The sequence below is a fragment of the Prionailurus bengalensis genome, chromosome A3, assembly GCF_016509475.1.
Source record: "Prionailurus bengalensis isolate Pbe53 chromosome A3, Fcat_Pben_1.1_paternal_pri, whole genome shotgun sequence".
NCBI classification, from domain to species: Eukaryota; Metazoa; Chordata; class Mammalia; order Carnivora; family Felidae; genus Prionailurus; species Prionailurus bengalensis.
In genome coordinates this window covers 19,022,786-19,044,156 of record NC_057354.1, presented here as the reverse complement: position 1 = coordinate 19,044,156, position 21,371 = coordinate 19,022,786, and the positions used below count along the sequence as shown (strand labels likewise).

The 21,371-nt window shown below is 53.3% G+C and overlaps 2 protein-coding genes and 1 long non-coding RNA gene across 5 annotated transcripts in view; 2 read left to right on the top strand and 1 right to left on the bottom strand.

Moving 5' to 3' along the window:
- Positions 1–2,942, top strand: part of PLCG1 (phospholipase C gamma 1) — a 36,724-nt gene extending 33,782 nt beyond the window's left edge. For 2 of the 3 annotated variants that reach the window (XM_043602372.1, XM_043602374.1), the window contains exons 28-32: positions 512–626; positions 713–874; positions 991–1,079; positions 1,175–1,362; positions 1,563–2,942. In XM_043602372.1, the coding sequence (XP_043458307.1) occupies positions 512–626; positions 713–874; positions 991–1,079; positions 1,175–1,362; positions 1,563–1,605 (597 nt within the window). In that variant the 3' untranslated portion in view covers positions 1,606–2,942. The remainder of the gene's footprint in view (positions 1–511; positions 627–712; positions 875–990; positions 1,080–1,174; positions 1,363–1,562) is intronic. The other variant, XM_043602373.1, reaches the window with a different exon arrangement.
- A 721-nt stretch (positions 2,943–3,663) lies between these two features.
- On the top strand, positions 3,664–7,450 carry LOC122496271. Its single transcript, XR_006300747.1, has 2 exons — positions 3,664–4,527; positions 5,965–7,450. It is a non-coding gene; the product is annotated as an uncharacterized LOC122496271 (long non-coding RNA).
- Positions 7,451–13,348: 5,898 nt separating this feature from the next.
- Positions 13,349–21,371, bottom strand: part of ZHX3 (zinc fingers and homeoboxes 3) — a 66,935-nt gene continuing 58,912 nt past the window's right edge. The window contains 3 exon segments of the mRNA XM_043602375.1: positions 13,349–13,720; positions 15,114–17,129; positions 17,132–18,152. Coding sequence (XP_043458310.1) covers positions 13,710–13,720; positions 15,114–17,129; positions 17,132–17,972 — 2,868 coding nt within the window. The 5' untranslated portion in view covers positions 17,973–18,152 and the 3' untranslated portion in view covers positions 13,349–13,709.

The window sequence follows — 21,371 nt, the reverse complement described above, 5'->3', positions numbered from 1 at the left end:
GCCCGTGGTGAGCTATCCGCAGGAGCCAACGGGACGGCACTTACTGGAAGGGGGCTTGAAGGAGAGTGACCCCCATCCCCAGCTCTCTTTTAGAACAGTCCCTGAGCACTTGATGCCCCCTGGTGAGAAGCTGTGGGGTGCGGGGCGGGTGGGGCTGAGCAGTGTTGAAGGAGGTGAGGATAGCACAAGGTGAGTGGGTGCTGCTTTCCCGAGAGGAGACTTCAATTTTTTTTTTTTTTTTTACCTCGTGGGGAAGTAATTTAAAAGATTTGCATATTGAAACAGACATGAGTTTGATGGGGGAGTTTGATGAAGTAGATTGCAGAAACTCCCATGAGAAGTTTGGCTGAAGCTTCTTCCAATACCACTGCTCAGGGCCCTGATGCCATGAGCCACTTAGTGGGCCGTGTCTTTGGGGCCCAGCAGAGGGCGCACTGCCTCCACTGCATAGTGAGGATTTGGAGGGAGTGGAAAGGACAGTCCCCCAGCCCATCTCTACCCTGCCTTACAGGTGCTGGGGGCCCGGCACCTGCCGAAGAATGGCCGAGGCATCGTGTGTCCTTTTGTGGAGATTGAGGTGGCCGGAGCAGAGTATGACAGCATCAAACAGAAGACAGAATTTGTGGGTAGGTCTGCCTTCCCCACTCAACCACGCCAGTGACCCTGTCCTCTCTTGGTGGTGGCCTGAGGCCTTCTGCCCTGACTTTTGCAGTGGACAACGGACTGAACCCTGTTTGGCCCGCCAAGCCCTTCCACTTCCAGATCAGTAACCCAGAATTCGCCTTCCTGCGCTTTGTGGTGTATGAGGAGGACATGTTCAGTGACCAGAACTTCCTGGCTCAGGCCACCTTCCCAGTGAAGGGCTTGAAGGCAGGTGAGGATCCTTCCTAGAGACAGTGCCCGGGATCTAGCTTGGGGACGGGGTGGGGGGCGGGGGGCGCAGGCCCCTGCTTGGCTCCCTCCTGGGCTGAGGGCCAGGCCTTCTCCTAGGATACAGAGCCGTGCCTTTGAAGAACAACTACAGTGAGGACCTGGAGCTGGCCTCCCTGCTCATCAAGATCGAGGTTTTCCCTGCCAAGGTGAGCACGAGGAAGGGGGACTGGGGAGGAGCCACGCAGCAGCCTCACAAGGCCCCGGGGTGGCACTGATCTCTCGTGCACCGCCCTTGTTGAAGCAGGAGAACGGTGACGTCAGTCCCTTCAGTAGTATGTCTCTGCGGGAGCGGGGCTCCGATGCCTCGGGCCAGCTGTTCCATGGCCGGGGCCGGGAAGGTTCCTTTGAAGCCCGCTACCAGCAGCCGTTTGAGGACTTTCGAATCTCCCAAGAGCATCTGGCAGACCATTTTGACAGTCGGGAACGGAGGTGAGGGGCTGGAGGATGGGTGGCCAGTGTGCAGCTTGGAGGCGGGGGATGATGGGAGCGATGGGAAGAAGTGCTTGCTGCCCCTCTGGGTCCTTCTCTTGCCTCCTGGGTGGGTGGAAGTTACAGTTGTCTGGCTTTGGGCTGTCCCACTGCACTCTGAGGCCCCACCGCCGGTAAGGACACTCTCTCCTTGTGTCCAGGGCCCCACGAAGGACTCGGGTCAACGGGGACAACCGCCTCTAGTTGTGTGCCAGCCTCGTTGAGAGCAGCAGGTGCCATGCACCTCGTGGAGTGCCGTGAGCCGGGTTCTTGAGAAGTGGCCTGTCGTGGCAGCCTTCCTGGCCCCGTAGCCTGGAGCCTGGATTCCAGCAGTGACTGCTAGACAAAACCAAGCCATTAATGAGTTGTTTTACTGTTCGGGGCCTCCGTGCCCCAGCTCTGGGGGAAGGCAAACACTGTACTGTGTCTCAAATTAATTAAGCACACACCTCTGGTCCTGACTTCTGGAGATGGAGCTTTCCATCTATGGGGCCAGGACCATGGCTGCAGCCCCTTGGAGAGAGGCTGCCTCAGCCTGTGGCACAGGAGGCTCTAAGGAACCGCAGCAGCCTCATGGGGCCAGGGAAACAAACCCAAGTTTACATTGTCCTGTAGCTTTAAAACCCCAGCCGGGCAGGGGTGGGGGTAGATGCCCCCACGGTTTGGCCCTGGAGCCAGGGCAGAGGAGCACAGGACCTGCCTGGAGAGGGTCCCCCCCTGCTCAAGGAAGAGGACACAGCACAAGGGCATGTTGCCCGTGGCTGGGAACACAGCCCAGCCTCCAAGATACAGGGGATCGTGTTAGAAATAGCAGCATTGGGCAAGCCAGGCTGCTGTGGGCCATGGAGGGTCGCCCTGCAGGCCACTGTGTGAGGGGCCTGAGGAGGCCAAGGCCCAGGGCGCTGCCTGGAATGGGGACAGCAGCCCCTCAGGACCATGGGAGGATGAGGGAGACCCGGATGTCCTGCCCTGCTTTGGGCTGCACCACCTGCCTGCTGCCCAAAGCCGGGAGGCAGCCCAAGGTTGACACTCGGGATGTGAGCCTGGAATCCGGACCTGCTCACTAGGGTAGACGAGTGTGTGGCCGTGCTGGCCCAGTACAGCAGCTCCTGCCACATTGGGAGGGCGTGCCTCGCTTTGACGCAGAGGCCACCGAGCAACAGAAGGTCTAACAGCAAGGTCAGCGGACTTGAGGCCTTTGTCAGAGATGGGTGCCGGCGTGGCCAGAACGGAGGAGCAGGTCGCAGGCCACGCCGGGGATTTTCCCCGGTACCTTCGGGAAGCTCCTGCACACAACTGACAGGCCCTTCTTCAAGGCACCCTTCAGCAGGTCGGCTAGGGGACCCCTTCCCCCCACCCCCGTCCTGTTCCAGACTGAAGACCACTCTCCCCGTTGCAGCATAAGACCTGGGCTCTGAGTCTGCGGACAGCACTGTGGGAGGATGTGGAGATCAGCCCGAATATTCATTAAACCAGTTGAAAGTCCTCTTGCTGGGCATCTGTGATGTTGGAGTATGGAATTTTAAAGGTTATTTTTTGCACACCGTTTCCTACCATGTTCATTATTTCACATAGGATGTATGATTTTCTCTGTCTTCCACTTCTAACCGGAAAGCTGCTTGGTTGGGGGGTGGGGGAAGCAAAACGAATGAACTGGTCTGTGCACTGTGGCAGAACTGTTATTTTTATGGATTTTACAGCTCAACTAACAGTGTTACCTTTTCAAGATTTATATATTTATATACTCTTAAGAAAAACCACTGAGCCGTTAAAGCCTTGTTATTCAATCCTAATAGTGATTCAGTTTTCTATAGTTTACTTTTAGGGTAGAAAGTAAATTATTTAACATTACATTAAACTTCCCAGATCATGGATTGTAAACCGAAGGAAATTATACAATTTCTGAGAAAATGTATTGGTTTATTTAAACTAATTCTAAAGTTGTCTTTGCAAGTATGACCTCGCAATCCTGTCCATAGCAAACATATCTACATATGGCTGCCAACGTTTGGTTTATAATCATTTGGTTTATAATCAGAATATTAACAAAAATCGTAAATTTTATTAGAAAAGCTTCCCTTTTGAAAAGAACAGTATTATTTTTCTTCTCAGTAGTATTGTAACAAAGTTAGTGACTCTCCTTGCTCCTCACCTTTGGAGGGCAACCTTGGAGCAGAGCCACAGGGAGGGGCCGGCGACCACCCGACACGTGGGGACAGCTGTGCTACAGATGGTAAGGCTGTCGGGAACGGGCCGGGGGTGGGAGGAAAACAGCAAAGCCTATTCTGGTCAGGTGGTTTTTGTTCGAAGGCAAAGACAACACAGTGTGCGTTCCCTAGGGACAGAAAAGGGTTAAGGATCGGCCCGCTGTGTGGGCAGGTGAGGGAGCGGTCACCATGCAGCTGGCTGTTTCCATTGAGCTGGTGAGAAGACCCCGGAAAGGAGACGGGAAGGTTGGGAAGGCAGCTCCACGAAGGGGTGCAGGCCCGTGGGCACAAGGGTGCCCTTCGGCACAGCTGGCACTCGGCACACGCAAGCCCACTGCCCTCATTCGGCCTCAGTTGCCAGTTGTGCTGGCCTCTTAAGATCTGACTGCCACATAAATCGGCCCCGTGTCCTTTTAGCTTGGGTGCTCTTTCACGGGTCCCGGGAAGCCGGTCGTCTGGAGACAACTTGTCAGGTGGTTATTGTGCGGTACAGGCAGGTGGGAAGTTTTTGGCCACTTCCCAGGTCAAGCATCTCTTCCCTCCTCTGGGCTACGGAGTGGGGTGAGAACACCTGCTCTTCCAGCTCCTCTGCAGACAGGATGTCCGGGGACAGCAGCCCGAATCCCTGCAGCTTGCCAACCCTGGTGAGCGGGATGCAGCCGGAGCCCTTTCCCAGTTCACAGAAGCCTCTCCTTTCAAAAGGAGGTTGCCGGGTGCCACTCTGGTTGCCTCGATAGCTTGCAACCAAATCTCTGCCCGGATGTGGTTGAAAAGGCACTGCCCTTACCTTCCTGTGGCTGTTTTCATGGTGGTCTGCGCCGGTGTAGGTCAAACATGATGCCACACACAGAGCTGCCTGCCTGGTGGATGGATGGGGACGAGCATAAAAATCCAGCCCAGGGATCCTGAAAAGATGCAGGTAAGTGTAATCAGTTGGTTCTTAAGATGGTAATTAGTGTATCGCTGGTGTGATAATTCACGTACCAAACAAAGCATGGAGAGCAAGATTGTCAAGTCCAAGGCTGATTAAGAGTTACATTACAGGTTCTGAGGGGCATGTGGGTGGCTCGGCCAGTAAGCCCCTGACTTCAGCTCAGGTCATGATCTCACAGTTCATGAGTTTGAGGCCCACTTAAAGGGGTGAGCTCGAGCCCTGCTTTAGGTAAAACATGAGCCCTGGGTGAGCCCCGCGTCTCTCTCTCTGCCCCCTTGCTCACGTGCGCCCTCTTCAAAAAAAAGAGTTACAGGTTCGGAGCATCCCTTTCCTATGTGATAAGTCAGACCAAGACCTAACAATTCCCAATTTGACAGATTGAGGGCAAGTCCTGGTTCATTCTAGTTCCCTCTGAGCACCACCCACTTGGAGAACTGGGATCAGTTTAAAATACTTCCTTTCATCCACTGAACTAGATATAAGAGCCAGTATCAGAGCGCCCACTGCTCAGGTTCTTGCTGGCCCCTTGGCTTTCTTGCTAGAGCTTCTCTGTCCTATTCAAAAGGATGGTTCTTTTCCCAGCGACAAGGGAGTTGATGGAAGTTGGTCTGAACTTCTAAACTGGGTTTTCTTGCTCCAGGTTCTTGTGGCCAGGAGAGCTTGTCCAGTGTGAAGGAAGAGTTCTGTGCTGACTCCTCAGTTAGGGGCTGCCTGTCATCACAGGACATCCTTGGCTTTTTGGTGTTGACCATTTTTATTTTAATCAGGATGAATCCCCATTTACTGAACAAGTGTCTTTCTGGAGTATGACTTGGAGAGGAACAGCTCTGACGTCCCTAAGGCAGCTTCATGGACCTGAGGCACACCTATCTTCCAGGCTCCCAGGCTACACTACTTTGCTTTTCACTGCAAATGCCTTGATCTTTCTTCCTGGTAGAAAACAGGACAAGTCTCAGTCTTGCAAGCACACAGATCAGTTTCACCTCCTGTTTCCTCCAGACAGACCTGAGCTCATTAATCGACCCATGAGGCCCTACAAAGGGGAAGGGATGGGGGTGAGGGGAAACCCTCACTTGAGACTGAAGCTCTTGCCCTATGGTGCGTAGTTGCTTGCCTCGTCATGCATGTGGGCCACGTCCCTGTGGTGGGGCAGCTTGGATTGGCACGAGTTTCTACCCACTGGGTTACGCATCATCTGGGAAGCTTCTAAAAAATACCAGTGCCTACAGCCCTAGCATAGGTATTTTTCAAAAGCTTTCCCTGGTGAACTGAATGGAAGGTCAGGGTTGAGACGCTACAAGTGTGGGCAGAGGAAACCAGAAAAGCAGGGTCAGGAAGAGGAAGTCCATGGTACCAGGGGCAAAGATGAGAAGCGGACTGGCTCCCTGCAGGGGGTGTCTCCTCTCCTGCTGTCTCCAACAGGAACCACTCCTGGCTGGCTGGCACACCAGGGACAAGTAACTGCTCAGAGTTGCAGGCCTGCACTTCTCTCACCCCGTGCACACGTGCACACAGCACTACTTGCAAGGTCAGCAGCTTTCCGAAGCCCCTGCAAAAAAAGCAGTCAGGGCAAGAACCCCTCTATAAAGGGGGAAGGCAGGAGCAGTTTCTGACTCCAGTTGAGGACAGTGCCATTAACAAGGATCTGTGGCCACAAGCACGTGGACACAAGACACCCCCCCCCCCCGCCGCCCTTCCTGACCAGACACATCCTGAACATCATCTGGAGGCTGGGGCTCCTTAAAAACTCACTTGTCTTTAAGTTTGAGCCTGTCCTCTCTCACCATTTCTGTTCTTTAGAAGGGAAAAACCATCATAAGCACTATCTGGTTATCCCACCAAAGTAGCTCACAGAACAGAGTAAGTTCCTGCCTCCTCACATCTCAAAGAGATCAAGCCCCGTCTCCGCTGGAGACTCCTCATTGGGTCTTCCTCTGATGATCCCCAGGGGACTCCTGCCCAGGAGTCAGGCAGGGGTTCTGTTTCCTGCCCGGAGGCCACTGCAAGTGCCCCTGGGAAGCTCAGCCACCCACAGCGGGCTGCCACTGCCCACTCTGCCCACAGTTGTGTCCCAGAAAGCCCCTGCCCGAGTCTGCACTCACCCCGAGCTTCAGCTGCGTGGCATTCAGGCTGCCACACTGGGCTGCTCTTGCTTTACTCAACACAAAACTGTTTTCCCAAGACTTCAGCTGGCCTCCAGAAGGACCAAGTTGGGAACAGGCCCCGGTGTCCACCTGGGACCAGAATCACTGGCCGGCCTTGGTGTGTGTCTGCCCCAGGTGATTTTCTGTCTGGGCTCCCTTTTTCCTGTCACAGGCCCTTGGGGTCACCCCAAGATTCACTTGCTCTGAATCTTAGGAACTGGGCTTTTAGAAAAGATTTTACCACCCAACGTGGGGCTTGACCTCAAAACCCCGAGATTAAGAGTCGCATGCTCCACCAACCTAGCCAGCCAGGCGCCCCAGAAATTAAGCTTTTTTAAAAAATCCTATTCTTTTAAGGCCTCCGCATCCTTAACCGATTCACCGGCACCCCCTTAGCAAAGAGGAAAGTGCTCTGCTTCTGAGCACATTCTCCTCACTGGGTGGGAGGGGGTGGGGGAAGGGACAAGAAAAGGACTTCCCAGCACCTTCTCACAAGACACCCGATGACTGTGAGTCTGACTCCTTCCTGCCTTTTGTCTGTTTAGCATAATTCTAGAAACCTCACAGTTCTGTCACACAGAAGCCAGGCCTATGGACACAGCAGCGTGGGAGACGGAGAGAGGAACTTTCCTGAAGCAGGCTGAGGGGAACGGCCTTGCTCATCCATCCAAGCTTAAGATCTGGTTTGCCCACTGAATAAATCAGATGTGAAACGTTTCTAGTTTTTCTGGCTCCCCCACAAAATAAAGTCAGCAGATGTGAAACATATTTACGTTTTTATTTAGGAACAATCAAAAGATCTGAAGTACCATTTCGGCCCATATCAAATTGTATACGCAGTTTGTCCCTGCTCCCTCCCTTCTCCAAATCCACAGATACAAAATCTAGGAAATGTGCAATTTGCATCTTAGAAATAGCAGCATCCCCACAGGGGACCTCGTGAGGCCTGGAGGCAGCCCAGAGAGGACAGCCCACCCCCACCTCAGCATAGCCACTGTCCGAAGGCGAGTTACGGCTTTCTGTTAAAAACACGTACTCTGGATAAAGAACTCCCATTCCACCCAGGTCTGACCGACAGAGTGTGCCCCCTTGGTTTGGTCTCACCCCTGGCCACCGCAGTCAGGGGACCCTCTTGTATAGTTTGGTGAAGTTGCAGATTGCCTCTGGGCAAACAGGGCAGTTGTCTCTTAGCACCAAGGTGACCACGTCTTTCAGCCATCTCTCTGGGAGGCGCACTAAAGCTGACTGCACCCCAGCCATTCCCAGGGCCTCTGGTCACTCCGAAGACCAGAAGGTAAATGGATGGTAGAAAACCAGGAATCAGCACTCTCAGGCAGGCCCCGCAGCTCTGGCAACCTCCCTGACTTCCACAAAGACTGTGCTCTGTTAACTTTCAATGGACGATGGCCGGCAGGGGAGAGGGGAAGGTTGGTTGGCGTTTTCTTTGTAATAACGATTATGGCACAGTCGGGTTTTCCCGACACAGCTAAATGGCGAGGCAGCGCGGGAACGCCTCTGCACGGGCCACCCCTTCTCCCCTGGCCCGAGGACCACGCTGGGTCCGTACTGAGGGCGGCCCGGCTCCCCCTCCAGCCAGCTCCACTCATCCTGGGACTCCTGCCCCACCAGCATTTCAAGCAAACTGCAAGGAGGTCACTGTGTGGGGGCAGGAACCAAGGATGAGTGACAATCTCTCTCTTTAAACACAAATGACAGAACAGCTACCACTTGAGTAGATTGTTACCCTCCACCAGTGTATCTACTCTGGGGTTTGACTCCTGGGAAAGACCACACACTTGTAGCTTTCTATATTCAGGGACTCCAAACAGTCTTTACCCTGGACAATTTACCTTCGGCTCCAGCCGAATGCTTCTTCCAAATACTCCTAAGTCACCCACTCATGGTGGAAAGGAACAACAGTTATAAAAGCATTAGCCAGGAAAAGCTATTCATCAACATTCAAGTGCTCAGGGGTACGCACGTGCACACAGAGGAGGGCCAGGCTCCAGAAGAAGAGGCACTAACGGCAGGTGGACGCTCAGACCCTTCTCCGGTACCCTGGGTTGCCACCTGCCCCCAGCGGACAGCAGAAGAGAAGGCAGCTACCCCTGCCCCCGCCAGACGGGCCCTGCTCGCTGTGCAGACCCCTCCTTCTGGCTCCAGCCTGAGCAGCCACAAGGGCCAGGCGCTAAGGGCTGCTAAAGCCTTGAGGCTGGTGACAGCAGAGCAGTAGCCATATGCTCTTTGCGGATCCTGGCGGTCCTGCAAACCAAGGAGAGCGTTTTCAAAAGTCAAGGCAGCAGGTGCTTGCTCCCACCCTTGTCCATGGGGTGACCAGCGCCTGCCTAGGCCGTGCCGGGCATCAGGTTTCTACCCCTGCTCCAGACTTTGGCAGGTAGAATCGTTGCTTCCTGCTGGATCCGGGCTGTCCGATCTCCAGTCTGGTGAAGACAGGCCAGGTTAGTGGCCAGTCTTCACAAGTGCGCTCAGGACTGAAGAACAGAAAAGCAGACCCTGGATCACCCCCCGGGCCAAATGCCCTGAGCCCTTTACTTTACACCCCCCACATACAGATGCTGGGTGGCTCAGTGAACTGCCTTCCTGGGACGACCAGTGCCAAGGTACACAACACAGGCCTCGCCATTCCGTGTGGGACTTAGAGCTTGCCTGGGTGGCACTCATGATCGTCACCTCTACCCAGGCACTTGGCCCAAATCAAAACCTGTCACTTTGTTGAGACGTTGCCTAGTTTTCTCAGCCCTGGTGTCGCACAGCCTGGCTGTTCTAAGTGGCCAGAGAAACAGCACGATGGTTACCTCAGATCGAAGCCGGGCTTGGGGAGGGGTCCATTCAAAAGAAAGCTCGGCTCCCCACTCCCTGCTTTCTCAGGTGCCAGACGGTCCCCAAGCCACATGGAGATGCGCCCCAAGGTCTGGGCAGGAAGAAGGCTAGGCGAGCCTGTGCTCCTCAGCAAAGCAGTGGAGTCTGGAGACCTGGAGACGGCCCCGGGCAGTAGTGAGGAGAGCCCAGCCCTGTTTGCCTCCTGCCCCAGGAAGCTGCTGGCTCTGGCCTAGAAGTAGCTGTGTGGACCCTAGCACATCTACAGGATTTTTCTTCTCCGGCTTACAACTGAGCCTTCCACATTGATAAGATAAAGGAAAATGTAAACAATACAAAAGGTGGGTCAAATCAATCACCTGCCCTGAGTAAACTCTGAGCAAGGAAAAGGGGGGGAAATTAGAAAAAAACCCAAATTTCAGGTTTGGTTTGGCTGGTTCTCTTCTACGAAGTGCCTTTATCCATGTGGGCTGTGGCATTTAAACTGACAAAGCTGCTCCAACCCAAGGATCTCGGTACAAGAAGAGAACAGGCAGACACAAGGCAACAGGGCCGAGAGCGGGCAGCACAGGCAGGGTGCTGAGGAGGGTGTGCGGACAAGGCGAGCACCCAGCCAGAAAGGCCAACGCCCACCCTCCATGGAAGGCGGCCGGGCACAGATGTCCCAGAGCCAGAGGGGAGAGGGAGGTGACACAGGACCTGTGCAGGATAAGAGCCACAACTCAGCCTGGAAAACCTGCAGAAACTTCCCGGTGGGTCAGCCTCCCATGGCCAGCTCGGACGGCACCGTCAGTACAGCACCCTGCCCAGCTCCCGCACCTGTCCTTCCGGAAAGCAGGCCTTCAGGTCCTGGTGCTTTGGTCACCCACGCAGCTTGGCCAAGCCAGGAGCTCTAAGTCACATGATGCTACCAAACCCCAAACACCAACAGGCCATCCAACACTCTGGAACCCTCGACTCCCGAAAATGGGAATGCTCCTCTCAAATCAAAAAGCTCATTAATAGTCAAGAATTCAAATGAGTAATCAAAATATGCAAAGTAGGGGCGCCTGGGTGGCTCAGTTGGTTAAGCATCCAACTTTGGCTCAGGTCATGATCTGGCAGTTCGTGGGTTTGAGCCCCGTGTTGGGCTCTGTGCTGACAGCTCAGAGCCTGGAGCCTGCTTCGGATTCTGTGTCTCTCTCTCTCTCTGCCTCTGTCCCAATTTGCACTCTGTTTCTCTCAAAAAAAAAAAAAAAACCACATTAAAAAAATTTTTTAAATATGCAAAGTGTATGTATCATAAATTCAGATTTCTCTGATCAGAATGATGATCTAGTTTCACCTATTAAAACTGGATCTACAACTCTGTGTAAAAATATTAATAAACCAAACGTGCAAGCCAGGCAACAAGAAACACCAAAGATTTTACTACCGTGACAAGTCCAAGTGCGTCGGGAGAAGAGGGGAACGACCAGTCACTTTAGGAAACCCCGTCCCACCTCTCTCAGCTCTACAGCCCACAGACTGCCTTCTTAATGGAGGTGACGTTACAGACACCCTCCGGCGGTGTGCAAAACCGCAGTGATCTGTCTCACAACGGGACAGGGGCCCGACGCACGGGGTGCAGTTCCGGTTCCGGGCCAGCATGCTTCCGCGTGCCGGGGCAGCTGTATTCCTCAAGCGCCCAAAGCCCTGTGCACCTGTTGCAACATCTCCTGGGCCACCTGCTCACTGACCTGTCTCTCTTGCCTTCACCTTTCATTGTCTGAGGCTCCAACCCCACTACCCAATCCGGTCCAAGAGCACAGTGTGGGGAGGAACCATCCAGTCTGCGGGGCTCCTTACCTGGGCGGTCCTGCCATGTGCGGGGTGGCCCTGGGCGAAGGGAGAGCGAACATCTGTGAGGAAAACACGCCCAGGCGGCAGCACCGGACGGAGCTTTCCCACCTTCCAAAGACAGGCTGGTGCCGAGGCGGGGTCCCTATGTCCTGCACCAACTTGTCTACCACGTAATTCGTTTTTTGTTTTGCTGTTTGGGTTGTAAATGAAATATGAACACAAATTAAATAACCAAGAAAACCCTCTCTAAAGACACAACCCTCTGGCCAGTATGTGCAGGACTTGGAGTGGGGCCCGCAGGGTGGTGTCTCAGACACTGATGGTTTCCGGCTGGGCCACCCCAGCCGCACCTGGGATCCCAGCACTGCCTTCAACACAGGCTACTGTCCCCGGCACCCACACGCCACTAGATTCCTCAGGTGCACACCTCAGATGTACATCTTCTGAGTAAAGTATCAAAGTGAGTATTTGTCCTGTATCTATGTGTATATATAAATTAATCTGCATGTACATAAACACTAAAGGAAAAATCCCAGGTGTCTGTTCTCTGAAGGAAAAATCACTCACCACTCTTGGCAATTCTGGAAACAGGCCCTTGGGGCTAAAGAGCTTCACACTCAGATGGAAAGGACACAAACATGGGGTGCAAAACTTGCCAAGTACTCACTTGTTAACAACTAAGAGGTGGTCCCTACAGGGCCCGGGAGAAGAGAAGACACTTTAGAAGAACAGGGGCTCAAGGGCTTGGGGTTGGCAAAGACAGCCCCTCTCCTGGAAGGCAGAAGGCACCACCACCACCTTCACTCCTTGGAGCCAAGCCAGCACTGCCCCACGCAGTTCAGTTCCCGCGTGGGGTTGGGGAGAAGGACGACGCCTAGCCCACCACCAGGGTTTCTTGCCCAAAGGCCCTGCCACTCACCCAGCCTGGGCCCAGGAGGAGCGTGCTCATGAGGTCACGGTGCTTTGGGAAGCGGGTGGTCCCCAGAAGGTGAGAAGTACACGTGATGGGCCTTCTGCCCGCCCCACCCTCCACCCGCTGCTGTCAGAGCAGCCCGTCTTGGGGAGAGAAGGATTTACCATGTAGTACAGCTCTGTAAGCAAGTTCCCCAGTGTTGCAAAAGCACCTTTTCCTGTGATTTTCTCAAAACAAAAAAAAAAACGGATGGGAGGATTAGGCTAAAGTAGACCAAGATTTTGTTTCCAAGTTTTGGGGACAGAAATGCAGAACTTGAAAAATCCTCACAAGCACCCGTCCAGTGATGTCCAGCACCCAGCCAGGCCCTTGGCGTGAGGGCCGCGAGTACTCTGGGCGTCCTGCCAGGAACCCCTGCGTGCAAGCCCACCCCAGCTCTGAGAACTCCGGAGTCCCAGATCCTGTCAGCTCTCACTCGGACTACTGGCTGAGTGCAGGTCTTCCTTCCCAACCAAAGGCAGCCTTGAAGCGAGTGAGGGTCAAGGGCTCTGAAAACCACAGCGGCCAAAGCCACCTGCCGGGGCTGCGCACTTCCACTTTAAGCCCCCTTTTTCTCAATTTCCCTCTCACTCTCAACACATCTAGATTAAAAACAAAAACAAAAACAAAAACAAAATGTGGGCACATAGGTCAGTACATCAGGCTTGACAACAAACTTTTGTCTAAGGTGATCTGAGAACCGAAAAGTTCTGGTCCATGCTTCCGACGCCCATGAAAAAGGAGAAGGGCTGTAAGGACTTTCGCGCGGGACGAGCACGCGCCATCACGTACAAACCGCAGGGACCGGCGCTTCTGCACAGATTATCATCCCGCAGGGCGACGCGAGCCCGGCGTGACAGCAGAGACCTCTTCAAAAGCCCTGCCTTCGTGGAGGAGCGAACAGGTACGCCTCTGAGTGTGCGGTGCCCCCGGCCCACTGCCGAGGGGACGCGCGGCCCCAGGGATCTCTAGAGAAGAGACACGGGGCATGTTTAGAGATGACGTAGACGGCAATGTACTGCTTGCTAACCAAAGTTTCTATGTAATTAAAGTGTTTACAATCTGACGTTTTATTAAATGTGTATAGGCAGATTTATATGTTAAAAACTTGATTTGTGTCTATGAATATGAAATCTGAACTATTTTATCCACTGGAAGGCAAAGGAAAGGTCCTACATTGTGGGAGGAAGAACTGACGAGGACTCTGCGATCCCCGCTGGCTGGCTCGCTTGGTGGTGGCGGGCCCAAGGTAGCAGTGGGCTCCGGGCTGGCAGCGAGGCCTCCAGAAGCTCTCGTGTGTGCCCAGCGGCGGGCGTGGGAACAGCATGTGGCAGCGGAGAGTCGGGTGGAGCCCCTTCACGTGGCAGGCGGCATCCCAGACTGGCCAGTCCTTCAGTGTAATCAGTTCAAATTCAGTCCGTTTCTGAGGAGAAAACACATGCCTGTCACCTCCACATCAGCTGCCGCTCGTATAGCCCCCAAAGCAGCCTGATCCTTGCCGTGCCAAGGTGCTACTGCTGGCTCCAGGGACCTCTTAATGCCATGAGCAATGCCTTCCTGCCAGCCACTCCTCCATTCTCCAGCCTAAGGGACTGTGACTCAAACCCATTCATCCCAATTCCAGGCTAGCCATTTTTTTTTTTTAAGTTGTGATAAAATATACATAACCTAAAACTTAACCATTTTAACTATTTTTGAACGTACAATTAAATGGCTTTAAATATATTCACAGGGCTGTGTAACCACCACCCTATTTCCAGCTAACCAAGAATACACTTAAGGGAAATTTTAATTTAAAACAAAAAATGAAATCAGTTTATTCTAGTTGCCAGCAAGCGAGGGTGGGCATTCCCGAGGGGCAGGCCCAGGGCTGGAGAAGGTGCCTGAGGCAACCAGCCCTGTGAAGCCACTCCTGTTCCCTGGGGCCCATCACTCCCTATGAGGACCTCAGTGACTCATGGGGGCCCAGAAGAAAACAAGGTCAAGTCTGGAAATATCAGGTCCTGGAACCAACTTCTAAATGTCCCCAAATCGGAGAATCTGAGAATCCAGATACTTCCTCAGTTCCCACAGCCTCCTGTGAAGAGCTAAGTTTGATCGCTCCTGGCCATCCTGTGATGAGGGAGGCCTCTACGGAGACAAATACCCAAAGGTGGGGAGGGAAAGGACAGGCTGGGAACTCGGGTCAGGATCCAATACTGACAATGTGACTTATCTGTGGCTATAAAACTACCTTCAATAAAATCATCTCAAGTTTTCTTTTAAGTTCTAATAATCCCAGAAATATGATCCAGAGAAACTGAGGAACAAAATGCAGGCTTTTTATTCCACAAGAAGGAAGATGACTTTCTATTACTTCAAATCAGAAAGAACAACAAATCAGAAATACAAATTTATAGGACTTTCATCATTTAAAAAAAAGTGCTTCACGTATCTGAGGACAATTAAAGCCCCTCTTTCCTTCTGCCCGCCAAGATGAGTTGAATGTCCTCAATAGCTCCACTGCTCTCTCCTATGCAGGGGTGGTGGGTCTGCCGGACTCAGATGGCGCTTTGACCTGTTCTCCGATTGCTAAGAAATGGCTAGAAAAGCTGGCACCCTCATAGGTTCACTGTGTTCCCGCCCCCTGCACAGGTTTGGAGAAACGTGAAACAAAATAAAAACACAACTCTCCACCCTGTGTCAGAGTCACATCCTGTGCCGATCGCTCCTGCTGTGGGGCAGCCTCAGAGATGGCAGGCACCCCAGGGCCATCCATCGGGGACCTCCTACCCTCCCCACGGAGGACGGCCCCGCACTCCCAGGGGCCTCCTTACCCAGCTCCAGGGCAGCCTGGGGACTCGGCGCGTCAGAGGGCTCCAAGCTGGCCTCGGGGGCTCCGGGCTCCCACGACTCACTGTTCTCCGACACCTCCGAGTACCCGTCACCAGTCCCTCTGTGAGCCGCCGCGGGCTCACCGGCGCCCTGGTCCTCGCCGCCGGTGTCCGCCACGGCCCGGGTCTCCTCGCCCATCTTCTCAGCGAACCACTGCTTGACCTGCTGGGAGCTCATCTGGGTCTTGTCGCACAGGCTCTGCAGGTCCCGCTCGAACAGCGTCTGGTGCCTCAGGTAGTAGTCCTGCAGCAGCTCCCGGCTGCCAGGGGCGACCGCCAGCAGCCCCGGGGGGAAGTTGCCCCGCTTGTAGTCCTCGTACCACTTGAGCTGGCCGTTCTTCAGGGCGTACCTGCTGTCCCCGAACCAGCGCACCACCTCGGGCCGCGGCAGGCCGGTCTGCGCCATGATGGAGTCGTAGTCCTGGTTGCTGGGCCACCGCGTCTGCACGAAGAGCTGCCGCAGCAGGTGCCGCTGCTGGGCCGTCTTCTTGCAGCTCGCCTTGCCGGGGGGCTGCTCGGCCGGCTCGCCGGGCCCGCCGTCCCCGGGCTCGCAGGCGCCCAGCCCCGGGAGCTCGCCCTTGCCGTTGGCTTCGGTGACTCGCAGGTTCTTGAGGTTGATCTTGATGGGGCTGACCTTGCGCTCGGCCAGCGCGTGGCCACCGGCCCCTTCTGGGGAGCCGTCTCCGCCAGGGACCCTCAGGTCGCCAGCCAGCTCCTCTTCTCCCACGTCATCCTCCGCAGCCGCCGCCGCCTCCTCTGGAGCGGCGTCCTCATCGGCCCTCTTGGTGTCCTCGGCGCTCACTTTCTTGCGTCTCTCCGAGAACCAGCTGTCGATCTCCCTCCGAGTCATCTTGGTTTCAGTCCGCAGGCGGTCCAGCTCCTCATCGGGAGGAAGGGGGTTTTGTGCAAAACTGCTCTCCAGGGCTCGGAGCTGCTCGGGGGCTCGCTCCTTGTACCTGGTCGGCGTGAAGTCGGGGGTCTGATGCCAGGCCTGCCGTCTGGCTGAAGGAGGGGCGGCCAGGGTGGCCGCCGGTGGGACGCAGGGCCCCTCCGGGGCCTTGGCCGCTGGGGCGAAGGGCATGTCTGGCCCAGGGTCGAGGACGACGGGGCCATGGTCGCCGGGCAGCACGGGCCTGGAGCCCTTCAGGTTCCGGCAGTGGTACCTGCGGTCACTGAACCACTTGCGCACCTCTCTGGTGCTGAGGCCCGTCACTTTGGTCAGATGCTCCACCTCGCTCTGGCCCGGGAACTGGTTCCGACAGAAGCTTCCTTTCAGAGCCGACAGCTGCTCATGAGACTTCTTGTTTTTGTAGATGCTGGCGTCGAGGAAGGCCTGGGAGGTGATGCTGGGGCACGCCGTGAGCAGCGACTGAGCTGCGTTCACCACCTTCACAGCCGACGTCGTGTTGGAGCATACCGTGTTGATGGGCGCCACGGCGGGCGGCTTGGGGACGGACGTGACTGCCGGCGGCAGGGACGAACCAGGCGCCTGCAGCCCGTTGGCCATCAGCGGCTGAGTGACCAGCAGGCCACCTGCCGTGCCCTCTGGCTGCCCCACCACGTGGCCTGGGAGGGCGGCTTGGATGAGGTGTTGGACGCCGCCGGCGTTGGCAACCAGGGGCGTGTTGAGGACAGTGATCGTGGGCTGGGGCACAGACTGAATGACCGTATTGAACATCTTCTTCCGGGCGTCCTCGATCTCCTCAGGGGACCAGCTGATGCCCTGCTTCAGCCTTTGGGCCGTGAACCAGATCTTGAGCTGTTCCTCCGGATACTTCGTGACCACAGTCAGATAGCAGAGCTCGGCTTTGGTCGGGTAGGGGAACTTGTGGAACGAGTTCTTCAGAAAGCTGTTGGAGTCCATGGCCGCGTTGTAGGTGGGGATGCTGCTCAGGGGGATCATCACCTTGGGGAGGGACTTGGATGTGGGCGGCGGCTGGTGGTGGTGCTGGGCACGCCCGGGGGTGGCTGCTGCAGGGGGAGGAACTGGGCGAGGCCGGCCGGCAGGACTGGCACCGCTCCCATCGGGGGCCCGTTGACCACGTGTGGCGCTTTTGCCGAGCCGGCGGCTGGCTGACCGACCGGGACCGCCCCGTCGACAAAGGAGTGGTCCCCCTCCTTCGCCTCGGTCTCCCCTGCCGATGGGTTTGGTAAGGCCGCGTCACCGACAGGCTGACTGGGGATGTTCTCCTTGAGCGTATGAATTTTTTTGGCTTCAGCTTTGCCTTTCATTATCTTCATGATTGGGGTTTTGGTAATAATGATTTCAGCCTGTCCGTCGGTCCCTTCAGTGTTGGGCTCACTCGAGACGTCGGGAGTGCAGGTGCTCTCGGGGACACTCTGCTCCACGACTACATGATTGTCTGGCTTGGCCACATTCCACACAAAGCTGGCTTCCCCCGAGTGACACTTGGCATTGTGCAGAGAAAGCCCCTCAGGAGTTTTTGCCAGAAAACTGCATTCAGTGCATACAAAAGTTGGGTCCTTGTTAAAGTCTGTGTGCTCTGAGTTCATGTGCCCCACAAATTGGGTTATGTCCTGGGATCTGAAGTCACAGTATCTGCAGGAATAGGAATAGCCGTCTAAAGTGCTCCGGTGCCCATTGGCCAGTGTGGTGCCGTCGGTACTGCTGGGCGTCTGGGTCACCTCCCCACTGCCCCCGGCAGGCACTTCAGGGGGCGGCTCTTGCTGGGGCCCCTCAGGCAAGGCCTCAGCCGGCTGGGCCTCCACACCGGCCTCCTGCAGCACCACCGCCTTCACCGGGATCATACACGGGGTGGTGGATTTCCTCTTGCTGGCCATGGCGACCACCGCTCTGGCTGATCGGGGTCGGGGGGGGGGGGGGGCGGGTGGCAGGAGAGAGAGCTTGTCCTGTCCAGGGCCTCACTGTGGAAGTTCCAGCTGCTCCATGAGGGCCAAAGAAACGGTTTCTGAGGGCAGTTTTTTCAGTTGTTTGCAGAAGGCAAGTTTTTCCTATTAAACCTAAGGAGGAAGAGAAAACGGTGATTACGATCTCTCAGGCTCTGGCCACGCACTTCTCAGATGCCCACACACACTCAGCTGCTTGCCTCCGATCACTGGGGCCTTTTCACAAAGAAGGTCACCAGCAGCTTGAATGTGAAGCCCCCCAAACACTAACAAAATCATGCCCCGAAGAATGCCCTGGGGGTGTTCCAGGGGATGTTCCATGCCCTGACAGACTTAAGCCATGCATTTTGTTTTGTATTTCCCTCTGTGTTCTTGTATTAAGTTACTCAGATTCAAAAGCCAAACAACAACAACAAAATAATCCTGTTTTGGACGCCCAAATTAATTCTGACCATGTCAGAGTGAGAACAAAACATCCTAGTGTAACTCTTGTTTAAATGTTTGGGCCAACAAGGGTTTTTCTTTTCATAGCCTTCCCACATATGACAACAAGACACCGCCTCTGCCTCCCCCAAGCCGGGCCCAGAGGCCAAGTCAGCCTCAGTGTGCGAAGTGGGTGCGGGGCTGCTGGCTGCCACAGGAGCCGGGCCTCCCTTTGCGGCCTTTCCCTGTCTGCTGCCCTATCACACCCGGTCCAGGCCACGGAAGGGAGAACACCTCCTAGTTACTGGCTGTACCCCGGACCGAAGCCAAAGCTCGGAGGGCCAGGGGAGCCACGGACCCACTTTGCGGTGCAGGAGTTTAGACTGTGGCATCACCTTGGGTGTGCATAATACACGTGACCTAGCATCGTGCTTACTTCCCTTTATATTTCCTTTGGTGCCTTTATTGTTCCTTAAAAGAAACAAACAAAACACTTTAACATCTTTGATCATTTGAAATTTGTTTCAAGGGCGCCTGAGTGGCTCAGTCGATTAAGCGTCCGACTCTTGGTTTCGGCTCAGGTCATGATCTCGAGGTTCGGTTCCTGAGTTTAAGACCCACATCGAGCTTCAGGCTGACTGAAGAACCTGCTTGGGATTCTCTCTCCCCCCCTCTCCCTGCCTCTCCCCTGCGCGCGCGCGTTCTCTCTCTCTCTCTCTCTCTCCCTAAATAAACTTATTTTTTTTAATGTTTATTTTTATTTTTGACAGAGAGAGAGAGAGAGAGAGACAGAGCATAAGCCGGGGAGGGGCAGAGAGAGAGAGGGAGACACAGAATCAGAAGCAGGCTCCAGGCTCTGAGCTGTCAGCACAGAGCCTGACGCGGGGCTCAAACTCACAGACTATGGGATCACGACCTGAGCAGAAGTCGGATGCTCAACCGACTGAGCCACCCAGGTGCCCCAAAATTCTTTAACTTTTTTTTTTTTTAACGTTTATTCACTTTTGAGAAACAGAACATGAGCGGGGAAGGGGAAGAGAGAGGGAGACACAGAATCCGAATAAAAAGAATTTTTTTCAATGAAATTTGTTTCAAATGTTGGAGTGATTGGTTTATTTACATATAAAATCATTATAATTCTTTCATGAGATGCCATGAGAAAAGTGTTTCTGGGACCCCTATTATTAACATAGCAAACTGCAATACTGGTAATGACTAAAATAAATAGTAATTCTAATTCCAAAATCACCTTATCGTCAGTATTTGGATTTAATATGAAAATGTAAAGAGACAAAATATCTCTACTCAAGTTCTTAAATACTCATAGCAAACTATTTTTCTGTAAGTCTAACCCTGATGATCATGACGATAAAAAATAATTCCTGTTAAAAAAAAAGTTGGGTGGGATAAGAATAAGCACACCAGACCTAACTACTTGTCACCATTTGTCCCACTGATTTGAAATATCATGCACACTTTTTTTAAACTGAATTTTTAATTGTTAGGTAAAATACCTTAAAATTGATATTTAAGATAAAATATCAGTATTAAATAAAATAGATGAAACTAAAACTACCTGTAATTTTGTATACCCTTCAACCTAGTCCAAATGTCTTAACACATATTTTAGTCATACAAGGCACATACTTGTGTTTCGTTTTTTTTTTTTTTAAGTTTATTTATTTATTTTGAGAGACAGAGACAGCACCAGTGGGGGAAGGGAAGAGAGAGATGGTGAGAGAGAATCCCAAGCAGGCTCCACGCTGTCAGCACAGAGCCCGACGCAGGGCTCAAACCCACAAACCACAAGACCATGACCTGAGCCAAAATCAAGAGTCAGACACTCAACTGACTAAGCCACCCAGGTCCCCTGTGTTTCATTTTTTTTAAATTGAAGATTACATCATAAACATTTTCATTAAGCTTCCTAATGATATTATTCAATAGTTGCCTAATAAGGTCCCACTATGAACTTAATCACCCTCCCTGCTACTAAACTGGCTTCCAGTGTCCCACTGTCACTGACAGTGAAATGACCTCTGGGCATAGATAGGATGTATTTTTTCTATCATCCTGAGGCTAAAGGCACAGAAATGGGTTTATCACCTCCACAAGTATCAACATTTCTAACATCCTCTATTACTGGCAAACATTTTAAAGCAAGTGCTTTACAATTCCAAATCAGGAAAACTAAGCATAATGCAATTCTGTACACAGTGAGCAAATCAGATTTCCAGAGAAGTCACTGGGGACATCAAATAGAATATCTGAAAGTGCAAGTTACATAAGAAAAACCAGGTGAATTGGACTCCGTCAAAATTAAAAACGGTTGTGCTTCAAAGGCTGCCAGCAAGATAGTCAAAAAGACAACTCACAGAAGGGGAGAATTTATTTGCAAGTCCTCCATCTGATAAGGGGCTTGTATCCGGCATATACGAAGAACTCTTACAACTCAACAATAAAAAGACAACCCAATTAAAAATTGGTAAAGGATTTGAACAGACCTTCCTCCAAAGAAGATCTACAAATGGCCAATAAGCATTAAAAAGTGCTCAACATCATTAGTCTTCAGGGAAGTGAAAAACCAAAACCACAAGGAGATACCACTTCCCCACTGGGATAGCTACAATCACAGTGACAAATAACACGTACAGGTGGAGATGGGGGGAAGTCAGAGCCTTCGTACTTTGCTGGCAGGACATAAGATGGCACAGCCACTTGGTAGATTAGTTGGCAGTTCTTCAACTTCAAGTTAAATACCGAGTTACCAGAAAACCCAGTAATTCCAGTGCTAGGTATATACACAGAAGTAAGAATATGTTCACACAAACACTCGCACACAAACACTCATGGCATCACCATCGCAATAGCCAAAAGGTGGAAACAATCTCAATGTGCACCAACAGATGG